Below are 24,709 nucleotides of genomic sequence, written 5' to 3' on the forward strand. Positions count from 1 at the left end.
GAAAGACCTGTTACATGAATGCTATGTACAAGATGCTGGAGTGGGCAGGGGGTTGGGGGAAGAGGGTGCGGGCAGGGGGAGGTGTGAAAGGAAGAGGTAACATTTGTGGTAAGTATTGATGGATTGGTTGGAATTAGCCAGGAGATAAAGGTGGAAGGGGCTTTCTAGGAAGAGGAACTATGTTCTTGGGCCAGAGTCTGTTAGAGATAGAGGACAAGGTGTATGTTATTTTGCAAAAGAGATTCTTGGAATGAACTCTCTTGCCTTTCACACCACTGGGGTTGTCTACACTATGGTCACCATGCTGGGCAGTGTGGCAGGGGTCTAGCAAAACTGGAGTGGAAAGCTCCCACCTTGGAAAAGGGGTTGAATTTTGACATGAACTCTTTATCCTCTAGTGCTTCAGTACTATTTTGGCAGTGGTATGGAGGTGGCTACAAGGAAACTAGTTTCTTAAATAACTCATCTTTATGCTCTTTGAGCACCAAGAGAGAGCTTAGTGAAATAATTGAATAAGTAAGTAATGATACTTTTAGGTAACATTTTAAAGACAAATGTTACAGAATTTAGATTTCTGCTGAGGAGCCATCCCTTCAAAGCAGTTACATAGAGAAGGTTGCTCTTTATTGGCAGAGGTGCTAGTCCCATTGTTCAATCTGTCTTTGTAACTCTACCTTGGGGAAAAAGTCTCAAGCCAAAGGGCACACTTTTAAAGGTCCCCAATGTTGGCAGAACTGCCTTTTGAGAAAACATTTTCTTTTTAACAGTTAAAAGTTATCTGGAGCTGGGGCACCTGGGTAGCTCAGTTAAGCACTCTTGATTTTGGCGCAGGTCATGATCTCATGGTTCGGGAGTTGGAGGCATGCATTGGGCTCTGTGCTGATGGGGCCCAGCCCGCTTGCTATTCTCTCTCCTCTCCTCTCTCTACCCCTCCCCTGCTTGTGCTTTCTCTCTCTCAGAATAAATTAATTTTTTTAAAAAGTTATCTGGAGCTGGAACAGATGAGTAGCAGTTCTAGAATCCACCTATTCTCTCCATACATATTGTTGCTGCAAGCCTTCTTCACCTGCCCAGATGACCTCTCTACTGCCAGTACCTCCTCCAATCCATTTTCTGTACCACGTTATTCATATAACAGATTTCTTAAGATACTGTGTGTCTGGTACTAGGCCAGATGCTCAGGAACTCATAGTCTGAGGAAAGGAAGATTTAATTCATGCAATACAGTGTGTTAGGAGGGTCTCCTAGTGAAGTAACATTTGAGGCAAGACCCAAAGGATGATGAGTTAAGCAAGCAAAAGAAGGGAGAAAGGAAGAATGTTATAAGTAGAGGGAATAGTATGTGATAGCTTAAAGGAAGCAATGTCTAAAAGATCACCAGGAAGGTTGAACAAGGAATGTGAAAGAAGTGTCAGGAGGTAAGTTTAGAGAAGTCCTACAGAGTCCTGTAAATCACAATAAGGAATTTAGACAGTAGTAGTCACTGAAAGATTTTAAGTAAGACTGTCATGATGAGATGTTTTCAAAAGAACACTCTGGATGTCATGGTGGAGAATGTTAGGGAAAGAAAGAGGTAGAGACTGGCTAGGAGGCCACAGCAGCGCTCTAAAGAGAGGGGTCAGCAAACTGGTTGGCAGGTCAGATCACATTCCCTGTTTTTCAGTGGCTCATAAGCTAAGAATAAGAATGCTTTTTTAAATGTTTAAATAGTTGAAACAAAACTATTTTGTGACATGTAAAAATATGAAATTCAAATTTCAGTGTCCCTAAATAAAGTTTTCTTGGAACACAGGTGCACTTGTTTATTGATTGGCCGCTTTCAGGCTCTAAAGTTGAGCAACTGAGACAGAACTGTCTGGTGTACAAAGCTTAAAATATTTGCTATCTGGCCCTTAGAGAAAACGTTTGCCTACCTCTGCTGTAAGCAATAGATGATTGCCTACACTAGTGTCATGGCAGTAGCAATAAAGAGACTCTGGTTTGGCATTGAGAGATATTTATGACTGATTCTGATTCAGGAGGCCTTTAGGAGGTGGAAGTGACAGGCTAGATGATACTGCTGGGGTAAGGACTACTGCACTAGCTTGCTGTCTCTCTACTTCCATTCTCACCCCTCTTCAACCCATTCTCACCCCTCTACAACCCATTCTCCACACTCATTAGCCTTAAAAAAAAAAATCTTCCACTCCCTACTGACAATTCTAAAACTACCCTTTCCACTATTGCCCTTAGGATAATTTCAAATAAAATGTTACTAATTTGAACCTGCCTACCTCTATAACCCAATTTTTCATTCTAGTCTTTCTCAACTACTTTACTTCTATTCTCCCAGACCCCCATCTTCTTGCCGCTAGGCTTTTCCATAAACCTTGCTCCTGGAGTCAGCATTCCACCTTATCACCTCCACTCCCAAAATGCTTTGTGCTTTTGCAGAGCTGGAGTATTTGTGGAGTGTTGGGTGTTTAAATTTCTGCCTTCATCCGTAGACTGAATTTAAGGCGGAAACTGACTCGCGAACCAAAGCATCCCCGGCCGATAGTAGATAGCCGAAGCTTAATGAAGAACAAATGAAGGTGGAGGACTTGAGCTACATCAGGTGGCAGCCTCAATTATAAACCATTTGTGAACTGTGGGTAATAATCCCCGTTTCGCATGGCTGTTGATAAAATACAAGGGAAATGCCTAGCTTGCTCAATAAACGTGAGTTGAAATTAAATCTGATTTGTGGCCAATACAGAAAGACGTGAATACTTAACGAGGCAGTCCTTATATGCCTGGTAAGATGGATCAGAAGGCAGGTCCCGTGGAGTACACCACCGCCCTCCGCCCTAAATATGCTGAGCCAGGGCGGGCTGAGGGACTGCATGGTCCGTCCAAGGTGACTGACTGCTCCGCCGAAACAGACGCTCTTTGAATGCATACGTTCCAGAAACCCTCGGCTGTGCCGAGAGTACACGGCCATTGTAGAAAAGACGGCTTTATCCGCAGTAATGGTCCGGGGTCACAAGGACCACATTTACAGCAGAGGGAGAGAGGGAGGCCTTTCCTCCCTATGGGCTAAGGTGCCGTCGGGTCCCCTTCCAAGCCCCAGGGTCAAGGCCGGGTAATCCCGGCTCAGGCGTTTGGCGGTTGCCCTTCCCTTGGCCAAGACCCAGCCCTGGACGTGGGGCCCGCCCGCCCGCGCTGCAGCCTCGTGAAAGTCACGTTCACTCTGCCCGTCCTCTCGGGTACTCTATGGTTCTCGTGGTGACTCTACTCTAATTCTAGTTCCGGTCTCTATGGCGGCGGCGGAGGCAGGAACAGTTGTAGGTCGGCCGAATTAGCCGCCTAAGAGCCAATGAGAATGGAGGAGTGATAAAGTGTTAGCCAATAGAAGCCAGGAGTCGGGGTCAGGTGGTGAGATTGGCAGCACTAGTGGCCAGTGAACGATGCTTGGGGCGGGTCGCTCGCAGGGCTTATCCCGCCCGTCCCGCCATTCTCGCTAGTTCGATCGGTAGCGGGAGCGGAGAGCGGACCCCAGAGAGCCCTGAGCAGCCCCACCGCCGCCGCCGGCCTAGTTACCATCACACCCCGGGAGGAGCCGCAGCTGCCGCAGCCGGCCCCAGTCACCATCACCGCAACCATGAGCAGCGAGGCCGAGACCCAGCAGCCGCCCGCCGCCCCCCCCGCCGCCCCCGCCCTCAGCGCTGCCGACACCAAGCCCGGCACCACGGGCAGCGGCGCAGGGAGCGGCGGCCCGGGCGGCCTCACATCGGCGGCGCCTGCCGGCGGGGACAAGAAGGTCATCGGTGAGGGCCGGACGGGACGGGGGTGGGGCCGTAGGGAAGCCTGGCGGCGGAACCGTTACCCGAAGCGGGGCGAGCCGGCGAGCGCGCGGCCGGCGGGGACCGACTCGGCGGCGCGCGGCCGCCCCTCCCCCAGCCTTCCTCACCCGCGCCCTCGCGGACGCCGGCCCGCCCGGTCCGCGTGCCCGGCAGGCGCGCGCGCGCGCCGCCTCCCGCGCCCCCTGCGGACCCCGCGCGGCCGCGCGCCCCTCCCCCCGGGCCGCCGCGCGCCGCCGACCGCGTGTGCGGCGGGGTCCCTCCCCTCTCCGGCGGCCGCGTGCGCTCGGGCCCGCACGCCGTTGTTCCGTCCCCCCCGGCCCGCTCCCTTCCGCGTGTACCCTGAGGGCGCGGCGCGCCGCCTACGCAGGCCCGTGTGGGCCGGACGCTTCCCCTTCCCTCACGTGCTCCCCGCCCCGCAGCCGCGCCCGCCCGCTGAGGCCCGCGCCCAGCGCCTGCCCACGGGCCTCTCCGCCGCCCCGAGCTCACCCACGTGTGCCGCGGGGCCCGTGCGCGGCCTCGGAAGAGAGAGGCTGTCAGGGGGTCTCTGGCCGCTGCGGAGCGCGTGCGGGGCCGGGTGCCCCAGCGTGGCGGGTCTAAGAAAGGACGTCTGGTAATCGTGCGTTTTTTGTTTTTGTGTGTGTGTGTGTGTTTTTTTCCCCTCCAGCAACGAAGGTTTTGGGAACAGTAAAATGGTTCAATGTAAGAAACGGATATGGTTTCATCAACAGGTGAGATGACCGCTACCGTAGTCTCGGTCCTACCTTTTCGCTAGCTCTGCTCCTTGGGCAGGCCCTGCGGGCTTGGAAGGGGTTAAGCATGAGTAGCTTGTTCCTTCTGGTGGGGTGGTGAGGTTTTGTTTTCCTTGAAGACTGAGGGGATTAGGGATCTGGAGATGGTCTTTTGTTTTGCAGCTAAATATTAATTTAAAGCTAAGTGAAGAGGCCGCTTCTGGTACAGAGCAATTTAAAAGGCGAGCGCAGTGGACGAGCCAACTCTCAACAGTTAGGGCAAACTCAGGTAACCAGGATCTAGTGTGATTCTCCGAGGTGCATTTTTATCCTTGTCACGTTAGTGAAATTGGTATTGAAAAATGTGATGTGATCCACTGGATTAGTACGTGGAGATTATTTCTAAGTGGTTAGCCTTTGGAGGTAACAAGAGTTGACAGTGCAGTAGGGGAGGTCTTGTCATCTTGACTGCTAAGGTTATATCGCCTTTGTTTAACGTTTCAGTGTATGATGTCTTGAAGGCCTTGGAGAAATTTCACATTAGAACTACAATTTCTATTTGTTCCTGTAGTGGCCTCTGGAAGAAACTACCCTTTTCCCTTTCTCAGGTTTTTTATTTCTCCTACTTGTTTGTTCTCATCTTTAGGAATAGTCCTTTGAGTCGTTTGTAGCAGTAGTGATGATAGCGTGCAGTTTTCATACACTGTACTCTTCTTCATGGTCTCCCTTGTGAGCCGGGCATCATTTCCAAGATGGCTGCCAAGCAAGGCTACTAGTGCAGTTGCATATGGGTGTAGGGCATGGTGTGTGCTCATAGCACATTGGCCTTACAGGTAGGATACCTTCATCTCCGCGTTTTCTTACATTCTTGTTTCAGAAGGCATTAAACAACTAGAAAAGAACACCTAAGAGTAGGAAATAATACTGAATGTTTGTGTAATGGACACTACTGCAAGAAACCAAGTGGGCAAGATCAAGCTTAAAGACAGACATAATTGGCTGATGAAAAACCTTTCATTACTCAACCATAAAATATTGTGGAAATGCTCAAAAGCAAAAGAGATTGTAAGCATTTGATGGTCTGTTTTCCACGTTTGCAGTTGTGGGGAAATAATTTTGTTTCTTCCAAAATCTTTGGGGAATTTTCCATCTGTTATTAACATTTTTGTGACAGGTCAAAGCTACGTTTTTTCCTAAGTTTTTTGATAATTGGTTACTAGTGATGAAGAGAATGCATGGGTGCTTATATTTGACCACTTTTTAGTTGCTCTCTGAATGTTAGCATTTCAGTTATTATTTCCATCTTACCCTGATTCCTGATTCTCTTTAGTGGTCTATACCTTAAACCAATAGTTCTCAAATTAAAGTATGCTTAGTACCTTGGAAGGGTGTTAAAAATGCAAATTCCTGAGTTCTTCCCAGCCTAGATTCTTTGGTTCTGGGGTACATTTTTAACAAGAATTCCAAGTGATTATGTCTTGTGGGCCATTCCTTGAAAAATAACGCTTCTAATTTTTGACCCAATGTAATGCTGGTGTGTACATTAGAAGGGAATGTAATGTGCAGCGTTTTCTGTGGTTGGATTGTAGTTCGTGTACTTTTGAAAGTGTATGCGCGTGCCTTATTTTTGCTATGTTTTGTTAAATGGACAGAGGTTATGATTTTTTAAGTGAACAGTTTCTATCCAAGGGTAAAAGTAGTTTATTTACATATTCTAAGTTTTTTTATTTCATGAGATGCCATTCCTTGAGTATCTTTATTCCAACCTGCAATTAACCCAATTGGTAGTCCTCCAGGGCAAGTTAAATGTAGATTGACTTTCGATGATCCTTCCCTTGGACTGTCCTAACCTCAACTATTTTGTCAAGTTAACCGGTTTAAATGTGCTTTGTGTTTCTAAACTGGTTTCAATGATTGTAAGACTTTCAAGTCACTGTAAAATGTGACTGTAATAAGTCCAAGAGAGGTTTACCTTGATGAAGGGAAAATGTAGGTCTTAAAGAATTATAGTCTGGAAGTTTGCGAGTTGGTTGGGTATGTAGACAGGGGTGGAGGTACCTGGCTGTTGATTGGGGGGGGGGGGGGTGGGTAGACGCTGCTTCTGTGTAAGGGAGAGGATGTAGTCTTTGGGATGATGGCTGTGACTCTAATTTTAACCTTGGGAGTTCTGTGAGTTATAATCTAGGTTCTTCAGATTTTTATAATTAAAATTGAAGGTATTTTTATGTAAACTTTTTTACTGTTGAAGAATGTATTTTCATTGTAAATATTGTGATCTAAATTATTACCCATGAAAATAATGTTAGTTTTGTAAGGATTATATTTAAAAGCGTTTTCTTCTGGTGGTTTTATTGTACAAAAGGCATAAGAGCTTTTAAAACATCAAACGTTTGGCAGCTTTTGTTAGGCTGTAGAATCTAGGAATTGTGAGAAATTCATGGTTAGTCTTCCTGTGCTGTCTTGAACAATAATTGGATTATGTGACTAAGAGGGGTTTGTTGAACACCACCACCACTTCCCCCCCAGTTTCTTTTCAGTTTATTATGAAAAACTTCACTCAAAACTGTTGGAAGATGTCATTAGAAGGATGCCGCAGGGGTCAGTGGTTTCAGGGTTTGGTTCTTTGCTTTTTAAATCTGGAAACCTGATTTTTGTCTTTTGCTTCCAGCTGTTGAGGATTAATCCATGCTCACCAAACTCATGAAAAGTTACCATGAGTTGGTAACAATGGGACATGCATCTTTCATAGTGACAACAACAAGAGAAATACTCTGACTCTGTTCTCCAGAGTACTTAAAAATGCTTAATTAATCATCCTAGGGTTTGGTGGTGAGCGAGGAATTGGGAGCAAAGAGAATCCAGTAGGGCAGAGGGCACAAACTGGTGACCTCCTAGCTGAATCTACCCCCAGATGTTTTGTTTGGACAATAGTATTTTTAAAAGGATTAGAAATAATTAACTGATACTTAGGGAGATAATACCCAAATTTTCAAGTTATCTTTTTTTAAGATCTGAATCTTAGCTTTGGGGCCTGAAGTCCATGTAAATAAAAATCAGCTGGCCATGAGTATTATTACAACTTTCAAATAGGGCATAACGTTCTTTTTCTTTACCGCAATATGACAGGTTGGGTTTTCTCCTGTTGTTGACTTCCCTTCCTGCTTCGCTTCTGTGTATGCATTTGAATTTATTACCTGTGGTCTAGGAAGATGTATGATAAACCAAGCCAAGGAAGGACTTAGCTATCTCTCTTTAGCAAAAATACTGACGTTGTGGTTATCAGGTTTAGTCTTCCTTTTAGGGATTCCATGTGTATGTAACTGATGAAGGTGAGTTACTTCACACAGTGATGGCGCATAAAAGTAGCTAATATTTCTCAAACACTTAACACCAGGAACTATTGTAAATGCTTTAGGTGAACTAAACTGTTTAATTTTTAAAATCTTTGAGGTGTAGATACTATTCTGAAGACAGAGGTTGAGTGATTTGCCCTAGGAAGCATAGTAAGTGGCAGAGGTCGGTTTTGAACTGTTTTCTTACTGTGGATTTTGTTCATTAGCTGCTGTTCTACTGTCCCTGAAAATATAGGCCCTTAGTCCTCTTCAATTTGGTTGGTGTCCACAAAGTTACAGGTAATTTCTTAGTGTGGCTATTCTTAGCCATTGAAAGACCTGTTTTCCTAAGTGATACCCAGCATGTCACTGGAGCTCCTATATGTGCTCACTGTTAGTTCCCTGGATTTTAAAAGCTTTCTGCTTTGCACTGCCTGTTTCATGTAGTTCGGTATTGGCTATAATAGTCCCAGTTTAGTGTGAGGATTGGCTTTAACAATTAAAAAGGACTTGCTTAATAGTCAGTATTGGGATGCAGTTGAGGAATTAAAAGAGAGAGCCTTTGACCCTTATTTCTTGGATCTTTTCACCCCGTCTTTATATGACCTGCAAGCTAAGAATGGGTTTTACCTTTTTAAGGGTTATTTAAGAATATGTGACAGTCTGTGACCTTACGTGGCCTAAAATATTTACAACCTGGTTCTTGGATTTTAAAATGTGTAGACTTACAGAAAAGTGATTGCCAAGTCTTTTGGGCTATTAAAAATCAGACTCAAGTTGATTATGCACAGTAAGGTCTATCTAAATCATAGAAGACATGGGTAGTCTGTAATATAACTAAATGCTGTGGCACTAAGAAGACTGTGCTACTAAGGCAGGATGGGTGGATGGAAGCATAAAAAATGATACCTAAATAGTCCTTAGGTCATGATGTATCATTGGCAGTCTTGAAAAAGCAGTTATTGGTTGTGGAGAGGGGATTTGTTTTGATTTCAGAACTGAGGCTTTTCAGACAATGACTTTGTATACAAGGCACTAGAGGATTAATTTACATGCTGGTTGGGTTAGTTGCTCATCTTAAGTTGGCCAGCAGTCATCCTTGTTCACCAAGTCACTGATAATGTAAAAGCTTTTCATCTTAAGTCTAGAGAATGAATGTATTCACCTGCTGGTTTTTTTTTAATGACTATAGAATTAATAATTTGTGCAATTGAGCAATTTAAGTTGTTAAAAGGGCATGGTGTAGTAATCTGCAGCAAGGTAATAGAATAAGAGCGCTTAGTTATGGATAGATGAACTTATGTATATGTTAGGTTTCATTTAAGGCAGTGCTGTGGATTGGCGCAAAAGTTTCCTGAAATTTTAGGACATCTTAAAACACTTTAATCTGGATAAATTTAGTAGTATAGGAGTTTAGTGCTAGCTACATGTTTTTGCCTTCATTGTGCTGCATTAGGAACTTTTAAGAGACTTGTATTTATAAATCCCAGCAGTATTTCTCTTTAGCATTTTCCCAATTTAAAAACGGTAGCCTCTTTTTTGTCTTCAGTTTCTCGCTATCTGTGATTCCTTTTTTCCTTGAAGTCAGTACTGTGTCCTCATTTGCTGAATAAGGACAATACTAGTTAAGAGTGAGAAAACCTAAGAGGAGGGGTTTTTGTGAAAAATTTTCAGTATAAATAATGCCCTTAATAACAGCAAGAGGTGGAGTAGAAGAATACAGCAGAGAGCATACATCTGAGTGCAGAACAGGACTGTGTGCTATATGGAATGACACTGTTGTAATATTGTAGGCCTGTGCTGTCTATACAGTAACTATTAGACTTGTATGGAAGTGTAGTTAGTGCATGCATCTGAGAGACTGAATTATTTTTAACTTGAATTTTAAAACATACCCAATTTAGTGTTTGTTTTGAACCACTTTCTTTTGCACAGCTTGCATTTGTGAACCTACTTTTCAGAAGTGTAAAACATAGAGCAGATTATGAAGGCTTAGTATGAAAAAAGAAATGTAAAATACTTGGTATTTTTAATAATTGATTTGTACGTGTTTAAATGCAAAACTCGTTTTATCTGTTTTTACTTTTTTTATTGTGACTACTGGAAAATAAACTTAGATACAGATTTCCCCATGTTGTCCAAAAGTAGTGCATTTCTGTGAAACCTTTCATGAAAGTGAAGTGGTGTAAAAGTTGAAGTGAACTTTTAGGTAACTAGGCAAACCTGTATTTATTTAGCTTGCATTTGGTTTCTTTTGGACAGCAGTACTAGGCACTGAACAGCAAGTAAAATAATTGCCTCAAGTGGCAGCAGTAAGGAAGGGTTGAGGTTTGATTATAGTGTGGCCTTTAGGTAAGTGTTTTATCCCCACTATGCATATAAGGTAACTTGCCCCAGATTATGTAGTTAGTAATGGAATAGCCAGAATTCTAGCCTTGGCTCCAGTGGTTCTAGTAAGGAGTTCTAAACCACTGCTCTATGTATATTGCCTGCTCTTCTCTCCTCTTCACCCTCTCTGATCAGTAGGACTTAACATACTATATAGTGTGTGGAAAACAATACTTGGTAATTCTGCTGCATTGCATTGAATGTGGTGGCCTTCTAGGTTGAAATCCCAGGACAGACCATGTCCTAATTTTGTTACTGTTGTTAGCCTAGTGCCTAGCTAGCTGGTTAGCCTGTTAAAGGGATGCATAAACTAGTTTGCCCTGCCCATAGTCTTCCACCCTCAGTAAAGTATGGTAAAGACAGAAGAAGTGTACCTTATAGTTCTCACGGATAATACCACAAAAGGTAAGGTGCAGTCCTGGGGATGTCTCTCTGTTCCTTCCTTATTACGTTAGTAACAGCTAAAAGTTTCAAACCTACTTCTTGATGATCCATTTTGGTCAGCTTATTTTAATTGCTGCTTTTCCCTCTTTGGTAAGCTCTCTCTATATAGTAGCCGTGAGCATGCATTATTTCCCAGTGTTACTGTAGATAGGGGTCTACTCCACAGCGATTTCTATGACTTGTGAGGCCAAAATGGTTTTTACATTAGGGGGGGGGATATGTAGCAGAGCCTTGATCTATTTACAGGGAATAATTTGTAGAGTGGGGTTAATGATGGTGCCTACCTTGGGTTGTGAGGATTGAATGGTATGTATAGTTAAAGCACTTGGGACAGTATCTGGAACCTAAATCCCTCAGTAAGGTATGCCGTTGTGTCTAGGTTTTCCCGTTTTGCAGGTGAAGATATAGTGAAGGGGAGGCAGTTTTCCAAGGTTGCACAGCTAATAGTGGAATGAGAACTAAAGATTGGATTTTCTTTTAGCAGTACCTTGAATTTCTGCACAGTTACTTAATAAGTTGCAACTAGATTGATTTGATGCATCCAAACTGTAGTATTCTATCTTGGCTAAAACTGCATTTTTTGAGCTGTCAAATTTCTTCCTAAAATCAGATGCACTTTGGCCATGGTAATTCCCCTAACAGGCCGGTTTGTTGTCAAAAGAGTGAGTGCTGTTGTTGGCACCACACCAGTTAATGAGCCCATATTGGTTTCCACGTATCTTTGTACTGCAGAATATCTTAAGCTGTCTTCCAAGGGACAGCATTGTGTATATTGCCTACTTTGTACTGTTTTTAGGAAGATACGTTCTAACTAGATAAGTCATTTTGGTAAATTTTTTAGTTCCTTTTACAACCTTGAAGTAAAATTGTAGATAAATTTTTTTTTTAATTTTTTTTTTTTTTCAACGTTTATTTATTTTTGGGACAGAGAGAGACAGAGCATGAACGGGGGAGGGGCAGAGAGAGGGAGACACAGAATCGGAAACAGACTCCAAGCTCTGAGCCATCAGCCCAGAGCCCGACGCGGGGCTCGAACTCACGGACCGCGAGATCGTGACCTGGCTGAAGTCGGACGCTTAACCGACTGCGCCACCCAGGCGCCCCTGTAGATAAATTTTTATTGCAGTGCATAGTATATTCTGTATGTACATAGTTACTTGCAGCTGTATTAGAAGACATGATGAATAGTCAGTGCCACCACAAATACTGATTGATAAAAGAAATGATGTATTGGCTACCCAGATATGCAGGTCGCATTATCAGTAATGAAAACTTCTTTCCATGGAAGTTGCATTTTTAGTAAATTCAGTGCATATTAAAACAATGTAAAATACCAGATTCAAAACTCAAATGTACTGGGGTGCCTAGGTGGCTGAGTTGGTTAAGTGTCCGGTTTCACCTCAGGTCATGATCTCACAGTTTGTGGGTTCGAGCTCCACATAAGGCTCTGTGCTGTCAGGTCAGCTCAGTCTGGATCCTGCTTTAGATTCTGTGTCTCCTTCTCTCTCTGCCCCTCCCCGTTCACACTCTGTCTCTCTCTGTCTCTCTCTCAAAAATAAGTAAACATTAAAAAAGATTTTTAAAAAGCCCTCAAATGTACTTACATGAAAGTCTACTAGGGTACCAAATAATTCTTTACCTAGTTCTCTAGCGCCTGACACCCTTCACCCCAGTTATGGCAAATAGTGCCCATCTTTGGAACAACTTTAAATGACCTGTGGTGGTCAGTACTGCCCCTGTTGAGAGTTCCTGTTCTAGACTTTCCTACTCTACTAGTTTTTCATTGTACTTCTTCTGAGGGCCCTAGGGTTCAAAATTAAAGGGTTCACTATTAAAGATCTTAATAGTGATGGCTATGGAATTGTTTGTAGGATGCCTGAGGACCTATTTGACAGATGGGCATTTTGGCAACCATAATTCCCTAGGTGTTCCTGATATTCAACTAGCTTATAGAAGTCAATTTTCGGTCACCTGCCTTGAGTAGCTTTTGCAGTGTTCTGCATTTGTGTGTAGGTTTTTCTTGTAAAAATTTAAAATTTTGTTCCCAGAAATTAAATGTCCTCATGCCACGTGGGTTCTTTGGCGCACAGCATTTGTTGCTCCATGGTTCAACAGGAAGCCAACAGTCAGTAAGCCAGTCAGTCTAATTCACTGTAATCTTTTTCCTTTTGTCATTAAACATTAGAACTGTTATTAAGCCCATTCACTCTGATCTACCTGACAAAATGAAGAGGGTAGGGGAAGGTCAAAAAAGATCTGGAAAGCTATTTCTCCTGTGGTGATTACTTACAATATCATTGCCTTCACTCCAGCGTCCTAGGTGAAAAGCTAAAAGCTCATTCTCCTATTTTCCTCTCACTTCCAAAATACACTTGTTCATAAAATTTCCCCTGTTTACCTCAAAGAGACCTCAAATATTCTCCCTCACATAGGCTTCCATCAATCCTGGTCTGGGCTTCTAGAATAGTTTTTTATAACTAACTGGGCTTCTCTTGTATCTGAAATTTTCATAGTTGCTACTAGGTTTTAATATTTGATGATGTTATGCCATATTCCTCTACTCAAAAAAGCCTTTGCTGGCTCCTCTGCCTACGTAATTTAGCTCTTGTTCTTTCCCTCCTCCACAGCCATATTCCTCATGACCCAGCCAGTTTGAACTCTTCTTGCATTGAGTTTGCTAGTTGCTGGTTTACCCATGTCCATGACCTCCTTTCTGTCTACCTCGGGAACATCTTTCTCATTTCCGTTAACTTCTTTAAGACTTAAAGCAAATGTTGCCTCCTTTAAAGTCCTGAAGCAGGTATTTTCAACCATATTTCTTTAGCACAGTTTAACTAGACATTTAATGATTGTTGCAAAATGGTGTCTGATAAGAAGTAAAGGGGTTGTGTGCTAGTAGGAAACTCATTCATCTTCACGTCCTTAGTTCTCCAGCACAATGCTTGCCTGCTTGCCACAGGAATGATGGGGGTATTGATGGCATCCATGTTTGTACCTCATTGTGGTCTTTTGTTTTTCTTTAAGAACAGTTTCAGGTGCGTGACAAAACTGAGCAGAAAATAGATTTTCCATGTACACTGTGCTCATGCAGGCAGCCTCCCCAACAGGGTCGACTCCTGCACGACCTCCACCTGCACTATCCACCACAGTAGTGACATTTGTTAAAATCAACAACCTTACATTAACGTGTTGTCACATCACGCAAAACCCATAGTTTATATTGGTACTCATTCTCGGTCTAGTACATTCTGTGAGGGTTTTTTAGGAGTCACCTTTATGACCTTGAGGAGATCTTGGAAATTGGAAATGGTGAGGAGGAACTGAGAAGGAAGCTAGTAATTAATGGAATGAGCTATATTTTTGGTCTCCTACTTAAATTAGTAACAGTGCTCTTAGGAGTAACAGTGGGGTGTGCTGGAACATTGTTTATGTTTAGTAGGATAAGTGTGACAGTTGCTAGTCACACCTTAATGGCTTAGTAGGTCACACTTGGACTTTTTAAAATCCTGCAGTAGTAACGTTACAACTGCTGGTAATCTCTTGGTCTTAAAAAATGAAACAAAACAAAACTTTCTGCTTTAAATTTTCTAATGGCTGTATGGCAGCCAGAGAGTCCCAAGTGACAATAAGAAAAATGGGGGCGGGGGGAGATGTACAGAGAACCAAGCTTATGCTTAATCTTTGGTAACATGAAATGTATTCCATTTTCTGACTTGTTCAACTTGGTTCTGTCTTGTAGGAATGACACCAAGGAAGATGTATTTGTACACCAGGTGAGTGCTTGTGTGAATGTTTACAATTCTGGTTTTAAGGGTTGCGAAAAGGGATGCATGTTTTCTCAACTATTGTTCCTTACAAAAAGGTTATTCTATCCAACCACCAAACAATTTAGTTCCCACAGGAAGTGCTCAAATGTATACATTGAAATATTGTATTGGCAGCTCACTTAATTAAAATAGGTGTATCTCAGATGGGTATTTTGTTAATAGTTTTTAAATGATGAAGTCTGCTCAACTCATACTAAATTTTTAAACCCAATTTCAGAGGAAGAAAAAAATCTCCCATTAACCTAAACTTGAACTAATAATGCTATAAATACACAGAAACTTTGGTGAGGTGTTTGCAAATGCTGCTAGGTTTTATCTCTGTGGTAGGGACAAAATCACAATAATCATGGGGGAGAAGTAGGACTAAGCTGCAAAACCTATAAATTTGAAGTGAATGCTGGGGGGAAAAATACTAGCAAAGTAGCCTAGGCCCCTCTGTTTATGTTAAAACACTTTGAATAGGAATTACCTTTGGAGAATTTTGTTTTGGCTTGAAAAATTTAATTAAGAGTCCTTAGTTTAGGGTTGAGGTGAAAAGGCGGTGTGGCAAAGTTGGTAATTACTCATTAAATAATTTTTAGATTGGCTTCAGTGTTTTGTGGGTAAAAAACTAACACAGGATTAGGTGCTACAATGCTAAACTTTGACAAGTACATTTAAGAAAACTACTTTGGAAAATGCGCATTGAGGAATTTTATTAAAGCCACTGCCAAGTAAACACTAGTATCTCGAACTTAAGTACATCATGGGCTCCATTGGACTTCATTATCTTCACAGGTGTGCTGTGGGTAGGAAAAACACATTTGTATGTGTGTACTTGAAGTTTTTTCACTAAGACTATTGAAATATTATCAGCATGTATTGAAAATCACTTTAAGAACTTTTTAGCCACTTTATCTTTTTATCCAGACATCAAAGGACATAGTTGGTTTTCACATTCACTGTTAATCAGGCAGGTGTGAGCTTGGATGGCAGCATACTTCTTAGGAAGAGCTGTCTGAGGTTGGTACTTTGTCACCTTCTGAGGTATCCTATGCAGCATTCAGTGGCAATCAAGGGGGGAGCCAGATCAATTTCTTGAATATCCAAAGCCCTATCAGATAATCTCAGGGTCAAATATATAAGAATGGAAACAAATGTTCTAAACATAGGGGCCCCTGGCTGGCTCAGTCAGAAGAGCATATAATTCTTGATCTCGAGCTCATGGGTTCCAGCCCCATGTTGGGTGTACAGATTACTAAAAATAAGTAAATAAACTTCAAAAAACAAATTCTAAACATAAATATGGGACTGTTCAATGTTACTTTTAAAACAAGTGTTTAATAAAATTGAATGCCAACGCCTTTGTGTTCTTAATTTCCCTTCACATGTTCAAAAGAATATGCATAATTAGAAACAGGAGACAGCAAGGCTGGTCAGTCTTGTTACTTGTCAGCAACATTAAAGAGTTTGGGGAAATTGGGGTGTTTTGAAGATGCTGACTGAAAGAAGTTTTGAGATTATAATTCTCCATACTTCTGCTATCCCCTATGACTGCAGGTAATTGAGAGTTGGCTATATATGGAAGGTATGAAAACTTTGTGACAGTTTAGATGACAGATGAGCTCAATTATTTGGCTGAACGCATGTCACCCACTTGGTACTGACCCACAGGTGTCACCAATATGCTTTCCTCTTTATTTTGGAAGTGGTTTCAACATTTAGTTGTTTCTTGGGACTTTGGATGCTCAGGTCTTAGTGTATCCGGGAGACTGTAGTTCTGGGCAACTTAGCTTAATTGGCTTCAGCTTTGTTGGTTGTCCTGCCTCCTATGGAATGGAAATGCATGAGTGATCCCGTAATGGATACCGCTGTGATGTAGTAGAATGAACATGGGATTTGGAATCCCAAGACCTGGATTTAGAAAAGTCCATACTTTTCGAAGTGCCACTTAGCTGTGTGACCTTGGGCAAGTCACCTAAGTTTTTTTAAAGCCTGTTTAATTGTCTGTAAAAAGGGAGTAGTAATAACCTCACGTCATTTGTCATAATGAGTTTGGGTAACACATGAAAGAACTTTATTAAGTAGTACATTCAAATGTGAGGTGTTACTCTTCCCCTTTTACTTTGTTGTAGCAGCAGTCTAGAGAACAAGTAACAATGTGAGATTTCTTGTATTCTGAGGAGGTAATCACTGACTATCCCACACTGTCAGATAATGTAAAGAGTGGCGCATAGTCAATACATGTGAATTGCATTTCCATTGAAGTATTATCACAGAGCGGTTGGAAGGGATTTTGGTTGACATTTGTAATTGAGTTTGATACGGTTAACACAGGGACAAAGTTGGTTTGGTCAACTTTGAAGCATGCAAAACTAAACTCGCCTGTCATCTAAACTGGCCCTGTGTGGGGCTAGCTTCTACTATTAAGTGCAGTCTTTGGGGGATAGATGGATATCCTCATTTTGTCTAAAGCTACATATGATGCTTTTGCAAAAAGCGTGTAAATACATATATATATTGTTGTGTCTTGAGTGTTAAATTACTTGTTTTAGTTTGGAAAATGGTGGTAAAATGCTGGGGCCTTGTAAGTTTAGAGTATTTTGGTTGAGGTTGGGGGTAGCATTGGTCCCTGTTTTCCTAAATTTATTGACGGTTTGGTCTTATTTAAAGCTAATATTAAGTGTATATCCAAGCTAAAATAATATTGACTCTGGTACATTTTGAATGAAAAAGCACATTATTCTCCCCTGTTAATCTATTTTTGGAATGTGATATTACTAGACTGCCATAAAGAAGAATAACCCCAGGAAGTACCTTCGCAGTGTAGGAGATGGAGAGACTGTGGAGTTTGATGTTGTTGAAGGAGAAAAGGTGAGGATGCTTTTTGTGTAAAGGTTTGACTTCAGTTTGGAAATATTTTGGAGATCTCATCCATTAGGATGGTGGCTCTAATGTGGATGGATGGGTCAGGTGACCACATGAACACAGGTGCATCAAGCCTTATGTGCTGGCTGCAGTTAGAGGGCAATCTCTTCAGAACAGTGAGGAACTGATACTTAATCATTTCTATGCACCCCTGGCCACATAGACCCTTTATTTGCTTTGTGTAAATTTTGTTAAGTGTACTTAATTCTGTTGTCACTGTCAATATATGATGGCTTTTGTAGGGTGCGGAGGCAGCAAATGTTACAGGCCCTGGTGGAGTTCCAGTGCAAGGCAGTAAATATGCAGCAGACCGTAACCATTATAGACGCTATCCACGTCGCAGGGGTCCTCCACGCAATTACCAGCAGAACTACCAGAATAGTGAGAGTGGGGAAAAGAACGAGGGATCGGAGAGTGCTCCCGAAGGCCAGGCCCAACAGCGCCGGCCCTACCGCAGGCGACGGTTCCCACCTTACTACATGCGGAGACCCTATGGGCGTCGACCACAGTATTCCAACCCTCCTGTGCAGGGAGAAGTGATGGAAGTAAGTTTTCACCGAAAAAAGTAAAAGAATGAACAGCATGCAAAAACTTTGAATAAGTCTGCGTTTTAAGCATATTGTGAGTGTCTATCTGTGTTGGAGCAGTTAATCTAATGGGAAGCATTTTTTTGATTCCTAATAAAAACCCAAAAGATCAATTTATAATATAATTACAGTTAGATTTCTTTATTTTTAACTCCTGTGTGCAGACTTTGGATTTGTCTGATGGGGTTCATTTACTGTTACTGATTGAGTCAGCTTGATTGTCTTTCCAGGGTGCTGACAACCAGGGTGCAGGAGAACAAGGTAGACCAGTGAGACAGAATATGTATCGGGGTTATAGACCACGATTCCGCAGGTATGGTTTGTGTTAAATTTCTCGAGCATGTGTTAGGACTCAGCAGCATCATAATTCTCCTGCAGCCTTTTTGAGTCATTTATTTGTTAACACTTAACATTTTCTTTCATCAGATGCCTAAGAGGTGAACCTGAAGTCAGTTGTCTTTGAGAAATGTGTTCTTTGCATCTTCTTGCTGGTACTCATTAAAAACAGCTTGTATAGATGAGGTCTACTTTATATGATTGTGTCCCGCACCCCCCCCCGCCTTGTAATAGGGGTGTACAGAATTTCAGTTTTTCTGTCCTTGCACAGGTAAGAGAATAGTTCAACCTGTATTCTATTACATGTTTTAAGACCTGCTTCATTAGGAGGGAGAAAGGTAAAGGTAAGCGTTGCCTTTCAAGCGTTAGGAGTATCTGAACTGTACCTTAACATAAATGAGGAATCGATAGCATAACCTCTTGAGATGGTATAATTTTCCATTAATCACGTCTCAATTGAGGGTTTTTTGTCACCCTTAAATTGCAAAATAAAATCACCCAGTAGAGTATAGAGTAATTGGAGAAGCGTTTCATGAGCCAGATGTGTTTGTTTAGTATATAAATATGGTAGTCCTCTTTGAGGCAGTATGCCCAGTCTGTCCCACAGTGGGTGGATAAAATGGTGTAACAGTTACTTTTTAAGGCTCTTTTTTTTATTAAAGCATTGAGTCTCTAGGCGTGATCCTATAACTAACAGTATACTCAAGGCAATACAGTAATAACTCTTAACTAATGATGACTTATATAGCAACTTTAACCGTTGATGCCTAAGTTTTAAGAAACAAATTCCTTACTATAAAAAGTATCTAAAGTACAATATAGAAGTCTTCAAAAAATACATTGTGATTCTAATTTCTATTAAAGAGGTTTCTCACAACACCACCACCGCAATCTTTTGTGTACTTCAACAGAGATGGAATACTGAAGCTTTAGAAACTAGGGAACCCAGCTGAGATTACCCTATTTGCATCAGTATATATGCATTGAGAGTTTTGCAGTAGCCAGTGTCTATAACGAATTCTTGTTTCCATTGACGTATGTTGTGTCCTGAGTTTATAATTCATGAAAATAGCCTGGAGTTCTAGCTGGTTCATTTAAAATCTCCACTAGGAGTTTGTTAGCTGTGTGTTGGATGTTGGAGATAGATGGTGTTTCCCTGTTGAGTGTGGAAGATTATTTTTGATGCTGACAGATGAGCTTTGTTGATCTTGAACTCAGCTACTGTTCAAAGTAGTTTTAAGCCAACACAAAGATACCTTGTTGAAATACTGCAAATGATATCACAATGTCATTTTTCAAAGTGATCAGTGTTTTTAAGATTGGTCTAAAATAGGCTCTTGTGGCAGTTTCCATTATATCCAAGAGTGCCAACAGCAGAAAACTTGGTTTGCCTTTTTGTTATGCTATAAAGTTGCTTAAGTTTTCTGCCTAGCTTTTATTGGTGTCTTTAAAAAATAGCCTGTGAGTTTTTATTGTTGAGTGCTTTGGTTTTACTGTTTGCCTTTTAATTAGACGTAATAGTCTTCATTTGGTGGATAGACGGGTTGACAGAGCCACATACGATGCATGGGGTTAAAATCCTGATTAGCGTAGGTTCCAGGGCAAATTGAAAGATCTAAGGCAAGTATAGCAGTTTGAGGAGACAAATGAAGTGGCAAGAAGGGAGAAGTGTCATCAAGAAAGTGTTGTTGAGAAGTAAGGGCACTACTATAGGCTGGAAAATTCAGTAGAAGACAATTGTCAGGAAAGTGAGTGTAGAACCATCTTCAGATAGGGTAGGATTTTGTCCACACTTAAGGGGTGGGCCCTTTGTTAGGAACCCTCGGTATTTTATGTGTAAGAAGCCCGAGTATGTGGGTATGATGTGTTAGTGGCATCAAATGGAGGGGTCAGTGAAGAGGTGTGAGGAGTTTGGGCCAAAGATGTGGGATTATCTCAAGAAGAGAAATCAGGAAAATCAAATAATAGAATAAGGGTCACAAATTTAAAGTGGGGCCAACCAATGTGGTTGTGTTTTCCAGCCATTTTTGAGCAGCAGGCTCAGGTTGAGCAGAGTTGAATTTGTCCTACATTTGTTGATCCAAATGAAGAACCTGGGGTTGGGATTGGTTATGCTTAATTAATGGTCAGCTTTTTTACTTGGGTAAAAGGGGAGACAAATATTAAGGGAGATTGGGAGATAGAATAATTGTAGCATCACTGGATTATAAATTCTCATGGAAATAAAGAATGGACGAACAAGAAGGAATTAAACTAGGAAAATCGGAAAGGGTGTTTGGAGAATGGAATACTTGGAAATTGAGAGAACCCAAATAGAAAACTGGATAGGAGGTAAAGAACTTAAATACCCAGGTTATTTGGGGCTGTCAGGATAACGGTAACAGGAAAAGGATAGTAAATGGAACATAACCTAACATAAGATGTGAAAGCTTGGGGTTTTAGAAAGAAATGGGGAAAACTGACTTAGAAGCCACAGTGATAGGTGTAGAGCAGCCACTCTTGAAGACTTCAGGGGAGAGCTAGAGCAGTTTTGCCTAAGACTTGCAGTGAGGTCCCAAAACAGGGGGGGGGGGGGGGTGGGGATTAGAACCCATGATGACCAATATGTATAAAAGACATGATACTAATCTTGATGTTTTTGAGGTGATGTAATGTATGGATGAAGGAAAGGCCAAGAAAACGTCACTGGTTTCTAACACTTACAGTTATCAGCTGAAGAAATTCTCATCTTTTCTTTGGTAATAGAAGTGTTGATAATTTCTTTGATCCTGATCACCTTTAATTTCAGGCCATTGACCATAATATTGCTACAGTGTAAACTTGAACTTTGTTTTCTAAGTGTATAGCTCTGGATTTTAGTAGTATAGTCATATAGTTAAGCAACCATTACCACTATCTCTTAATTCCAGACGTTTTCACCCGCCTCCCGCCAAAAAATACCCTTGCATCCGTTAGCAGTCACTCATTTCCTTTTTCCCTGTACCCCAGCCCCTGGCTACCACCAATTTCTGTCTGGATTTGCCTGTTTTGCACATCTCATGAATGGGATCATAGATTTGTATGTCTGCCCTCTTTCACTTTAGCATATTTTTTAAGGTTCTTCCATGTTGTGGCATGTAGGATTTAATTCCTTTTCATGGGTAAATCAAGTGTTTCTTGTAAATCCACTGTATGGATATCCTGTTTTGTTTGTTCAGCAGTCAGCTGATAGGCACTTGGATTGTTTCCACACTTTTGTTAATGTGAATATTATAATCATAAAATAGATATTTTCTTGGGTATAGACCACTGAGTGGAGTTGATTGCTGGGTCACAAAGTAACTCTAACAATTTGAAGAATTGCTGGACTCTTTTCCAAAGCTGCTACACCATTCTTATATTCCTGCCAGCAGTGTATGGGTTTCCAGTTTCTCCCTATCTTCACCAACACTGGTTATGCCTCTGATCTTTTGATTATGGCCATCCTGGTGGGTATGAAGTGGTCTCTTACGGTTTTGATTTGCCTTTCCTTAATGACTGATGGTGGCTGTGTGCTTTTGATTTCTTTTGAGAGAACATCTTGTCTTTGATTTTGATTTCCTGCCTTTTTAGCAAGTGCTCATCTATCTGTAAAGGGTTAGTGGCACTTGTTCCCAAACCTGAAGCCCATTTAAAATGACCTCATCCAAGTGTCTGTGGTGTGTCACTTTTAGTCAGCTCATGATTTACTCACTGTATCATCTATTAAAAAGTTAGAATTTGCTGGTCCATTAAAACCAGTTTTAAACTCTCGTCTTCTAGTTTACACTTCCAAATCCTTGCACTAAACCCTCTCATTCAGTTTGTGAAATGCGAACCAAGTTTTGCACTTCTCATTTTTGATAAACAGGCCAGATACGGTGTTTAGTTGTCTGAACCAAGTGATAAACATTGGTGGGTGGGTTAAAGAAAGCGTGAAGGTTTTCTCATTGCGGCTTTGGCACAATGTTCATTCCAGGGGTCCTCCTCGCCAAAGACAGCCTAGAGAGGACGGCAATGAAGAAGATAAGGAAAATCAAGGAGATGAGACCCAAGGTCAGCAGCCACCTCAACGTCGGTACCGCCGTAACTTCAATTACCGACGCAGACGCCCAGAAAACCCTAAACCACAAGATGGCAAAGAGACAAAAGCAGCCGATCCACCAGCTGAGAATTCGTCCGCTCCCGAGGCTGAGCAGGGCGGGGCTGAGTAAATGCCGGCTTACCATCTCTACCATCATCCGGGTAAGTAAGCTTAGATGGCCTCTGGCTTCTGAGCAGTCATGCGTGGGGTCCATTAATGCAATAGAAAGATGAGCCATTGTGACTTAGGGTGGCTTCACCCATATTAATTTTCTAATTCCCTAAATACGCAGTTTTGGTAGTGGCAGGTATCAGGGCCATACTTAGCCTCTCGCCCACCTCAGTTCTGACACTTAGAGGCCTAAGTATTTCTTGAATATTAATTAGAGCCTTTGTCCACTGTTCTGAATGAATTCTGTGATTTTACCAGTAAGCTGAGGAAAGTCTTGCTAACTTTATTTACCCTGAAAAGTATGATGGTTGCGTTGTGTTTCTTCTCAAAAAGAGGTGGGATAGCTACTAGAATTCACAACCTGTGTGGTGATGAGCAATATAGTCTCTTTGGGGAAAGTGGCAGTTTTGACATCATACCAGTTCCAATATTAAAGGATTCCTTTGCATTCAACCTTTTACTTGATACTCAGAGGCATGTAATTGTCTCTGTTTTGTTCCGGAATTGTCATTTTCAGCCAGTAATGCTTTTGTTTTTTTCCCCTCTATTATTTTGTGGTAAAGTGGTAAAGGGGAGAAGGCATGCTCCAGCATCCAATAACTGGACTCATGCCTGCATTATTTTCCCCTCTGAATGGCAAAAGGTCATTCAGAACTTACAAGTAGCCATTCTTGTCACAGCATTGTCAGCCCAATGCTGTGTCCAAGAAAATCAGTGTCTATGTCAGTGTCATAGATTTATTAATGCCTTCCTACTTAGCTAGGGTGATCTGGAGCAATTTGGTATGTACTGAAAGAATGTTGTAGACGATGTAGTGCGAGATGATCTTAAATTTATTTATTTATTTTCTACAGTTTAGTCATCCAACAAGAAGAAATGAATATGAAATTCCAGCAATAAGAAATGAACAAAAGATTGGAGCTGAAGACCTTAAGTGCTTGCTTTTTGCCCATTGACCAGATAACTAGAACTATCTGCATTATCTATGCAGCATGGGGTTTTTATTATTTTTACCTAAAGATGTCTCTTTTTGGTAATGACAAACGTGTTTTTTAAAAAAAAGAAAAAAAAAGCCTGGTTTTTCTCAATACACCTTTAAAGGTTTTTAAATTGTTTCATATCTGGTCAAGTTGAGATTTTTAAGAACCTCATTTTTAATTTGTAATAAAAGTTTACAACTTGATTTTTTCAAAAAAGTCAACAAATGGCAAGCACCTGTTAATAAAGGTCTTAAATAATTGTCTTTGTGTATATTTCTGTCTTGTCTTATTTTAGTTTGTAAGTCCTTAGCTAGCTTAGATGATACTGGTAATTATTACTCAGGGAAATTTCCTTAAAACATGTAGTTCTTTAAGGGAAAGTATTTATTTTGACAACTTGGCCATTTTCCTTCTTGTAAGATTCCTTTGGCTGTGGGGGGCAGTGGTAAAGGGGAGAGGGCATGCTCCAGCATCCAATAACTGGACTCGTGCCTGCAAGCCACTTATTTCTGGCCTTTTGGAAAGTTATTTTACCCTGCCAGTTGAAGATACCCACCTTAAGAGTTACCATATACCTGCCACAGAGCCTATTGTGCTCAGTAAAGAGGTTCAGCTCCTGTGTGAGGTTGACTGAAGATGGTAACAACAGATAACATAATGCCTATAGGAAGACTTGCTAAAGAATGTGGAAATTGGTGAAAATAATTTTGTGTTCTCAGCTCCCTTCTACCCTAAGCCTCTTCTGGTTATTTTTTATAATATCTTGCTAGATGTTCACTTGGAATCCTCCTGGTCAGCTTTTAGGGCCCAGGAGAGAAAGATGATGGGAATTTAGAGAGGCACATCCAGGAGTCCTACAGTGCTATGTAAGTCCAGGTGGGGGTGCCCCTTTCCAGAATGTGCTCAGAATTCACACAACCAAGATTGCATTGTACTGATGCTTTTAATTCTAGGGGACTGGTGAAATAAGGCAGGAAAATAATATCAAGTAAGCTAGTATCTTTCAAACTCCTTCCAAACTTAGGACCAACTTTTTTTTTTTTTTTGCCTGCTGTAAAAAAAATATTCACTGCTGGCAAGAATGCAGTGGAACAGCTTTGAATA

At 41.6% G+C, this 24,709-nt stretch overlaps 1 protein-coding gene across 2 annotated transcripts; it reads left to right on the plus strand.

Moving 5' to 3' along the window:
* The first annotated feature begins 3,285 nt into the window (after positions 1-3,285).
* Positions 3,286-23,868, plus strand: YBX1 (Y-box binding protein 1). Of its 2 annotated transcripts, XM_043574618.1 has the most exons (8): positions 3,286-3,788; positions 4,489-4,552; positions 14,456-14,489; positions 17,307-17,396; positions 17,693-17,995; positions 18,268-18,350; positions 22,350-22,615; positions 23,480-23,868. In XM_043574618.1, exons 1-7 carry the CDS (start codon positions 3,623-3,625, stop codon positions 22,582-22,584), a joined length of 975 nt encoding a protein of 324 aa, XP_043430553.1. In that variant the 5' UTR covers positions 3,286-3,622; the 3' UTR covers positions 22,585-22,615; positions 23,480-23,868. The 2 variants fall into 2 exon arrangements, with proteins under 2 accessions (XP_043430553.1, XP_043430554.1); XM_043574619.1 differs by lacking the exon at positions 17,307-17,396 and having other exon boundaries at positions 3,462-3,788.
* The last annotated feature ends 841 nt before the right edge of the window (positions 23,869-24,709 follow it).

This window comes from Prionailurus bengalensis, chromosome C1 (genome assembly GCF_016509475.1).
Source record: "Prionailurus bengalensis isolate Pbe53 chromosome C1, Fcat_Pben_1.1_paternal_pri, whole genome shotgun sequence".
NCBI classification, from domain to species: Eukaryota; Metazoa; Chordata; class Mammalia; order Carnivora; family Felidae; genus Prionailurus; species Prionailurus bengalensis.

Bases quoted from the DNA above. Each gene is read 5' to 3' on its own strand.
- YBX1 (XM_043574618.1), top strand. From the start codon at position 3,623: ATGAGCAGCGAGGCCGAGACCCAGCAGCCGCCCGCCGCCCCCCCCGCC. The intron at 4,553-14,455 runs GTGAGATGACCG...TCTGTCTTGTAG, and splicing joins GGATATGGTTTCATCAACAG to GAATGACACCAAGGAAGATG. The intron at 18,351-22,349 runs GTATGGTTTGTG...TGTTCATTCCAG, and splicing joins TATAGACCACGATTCCGCAG to GGGTCCTCCTCGCCAAAGAC.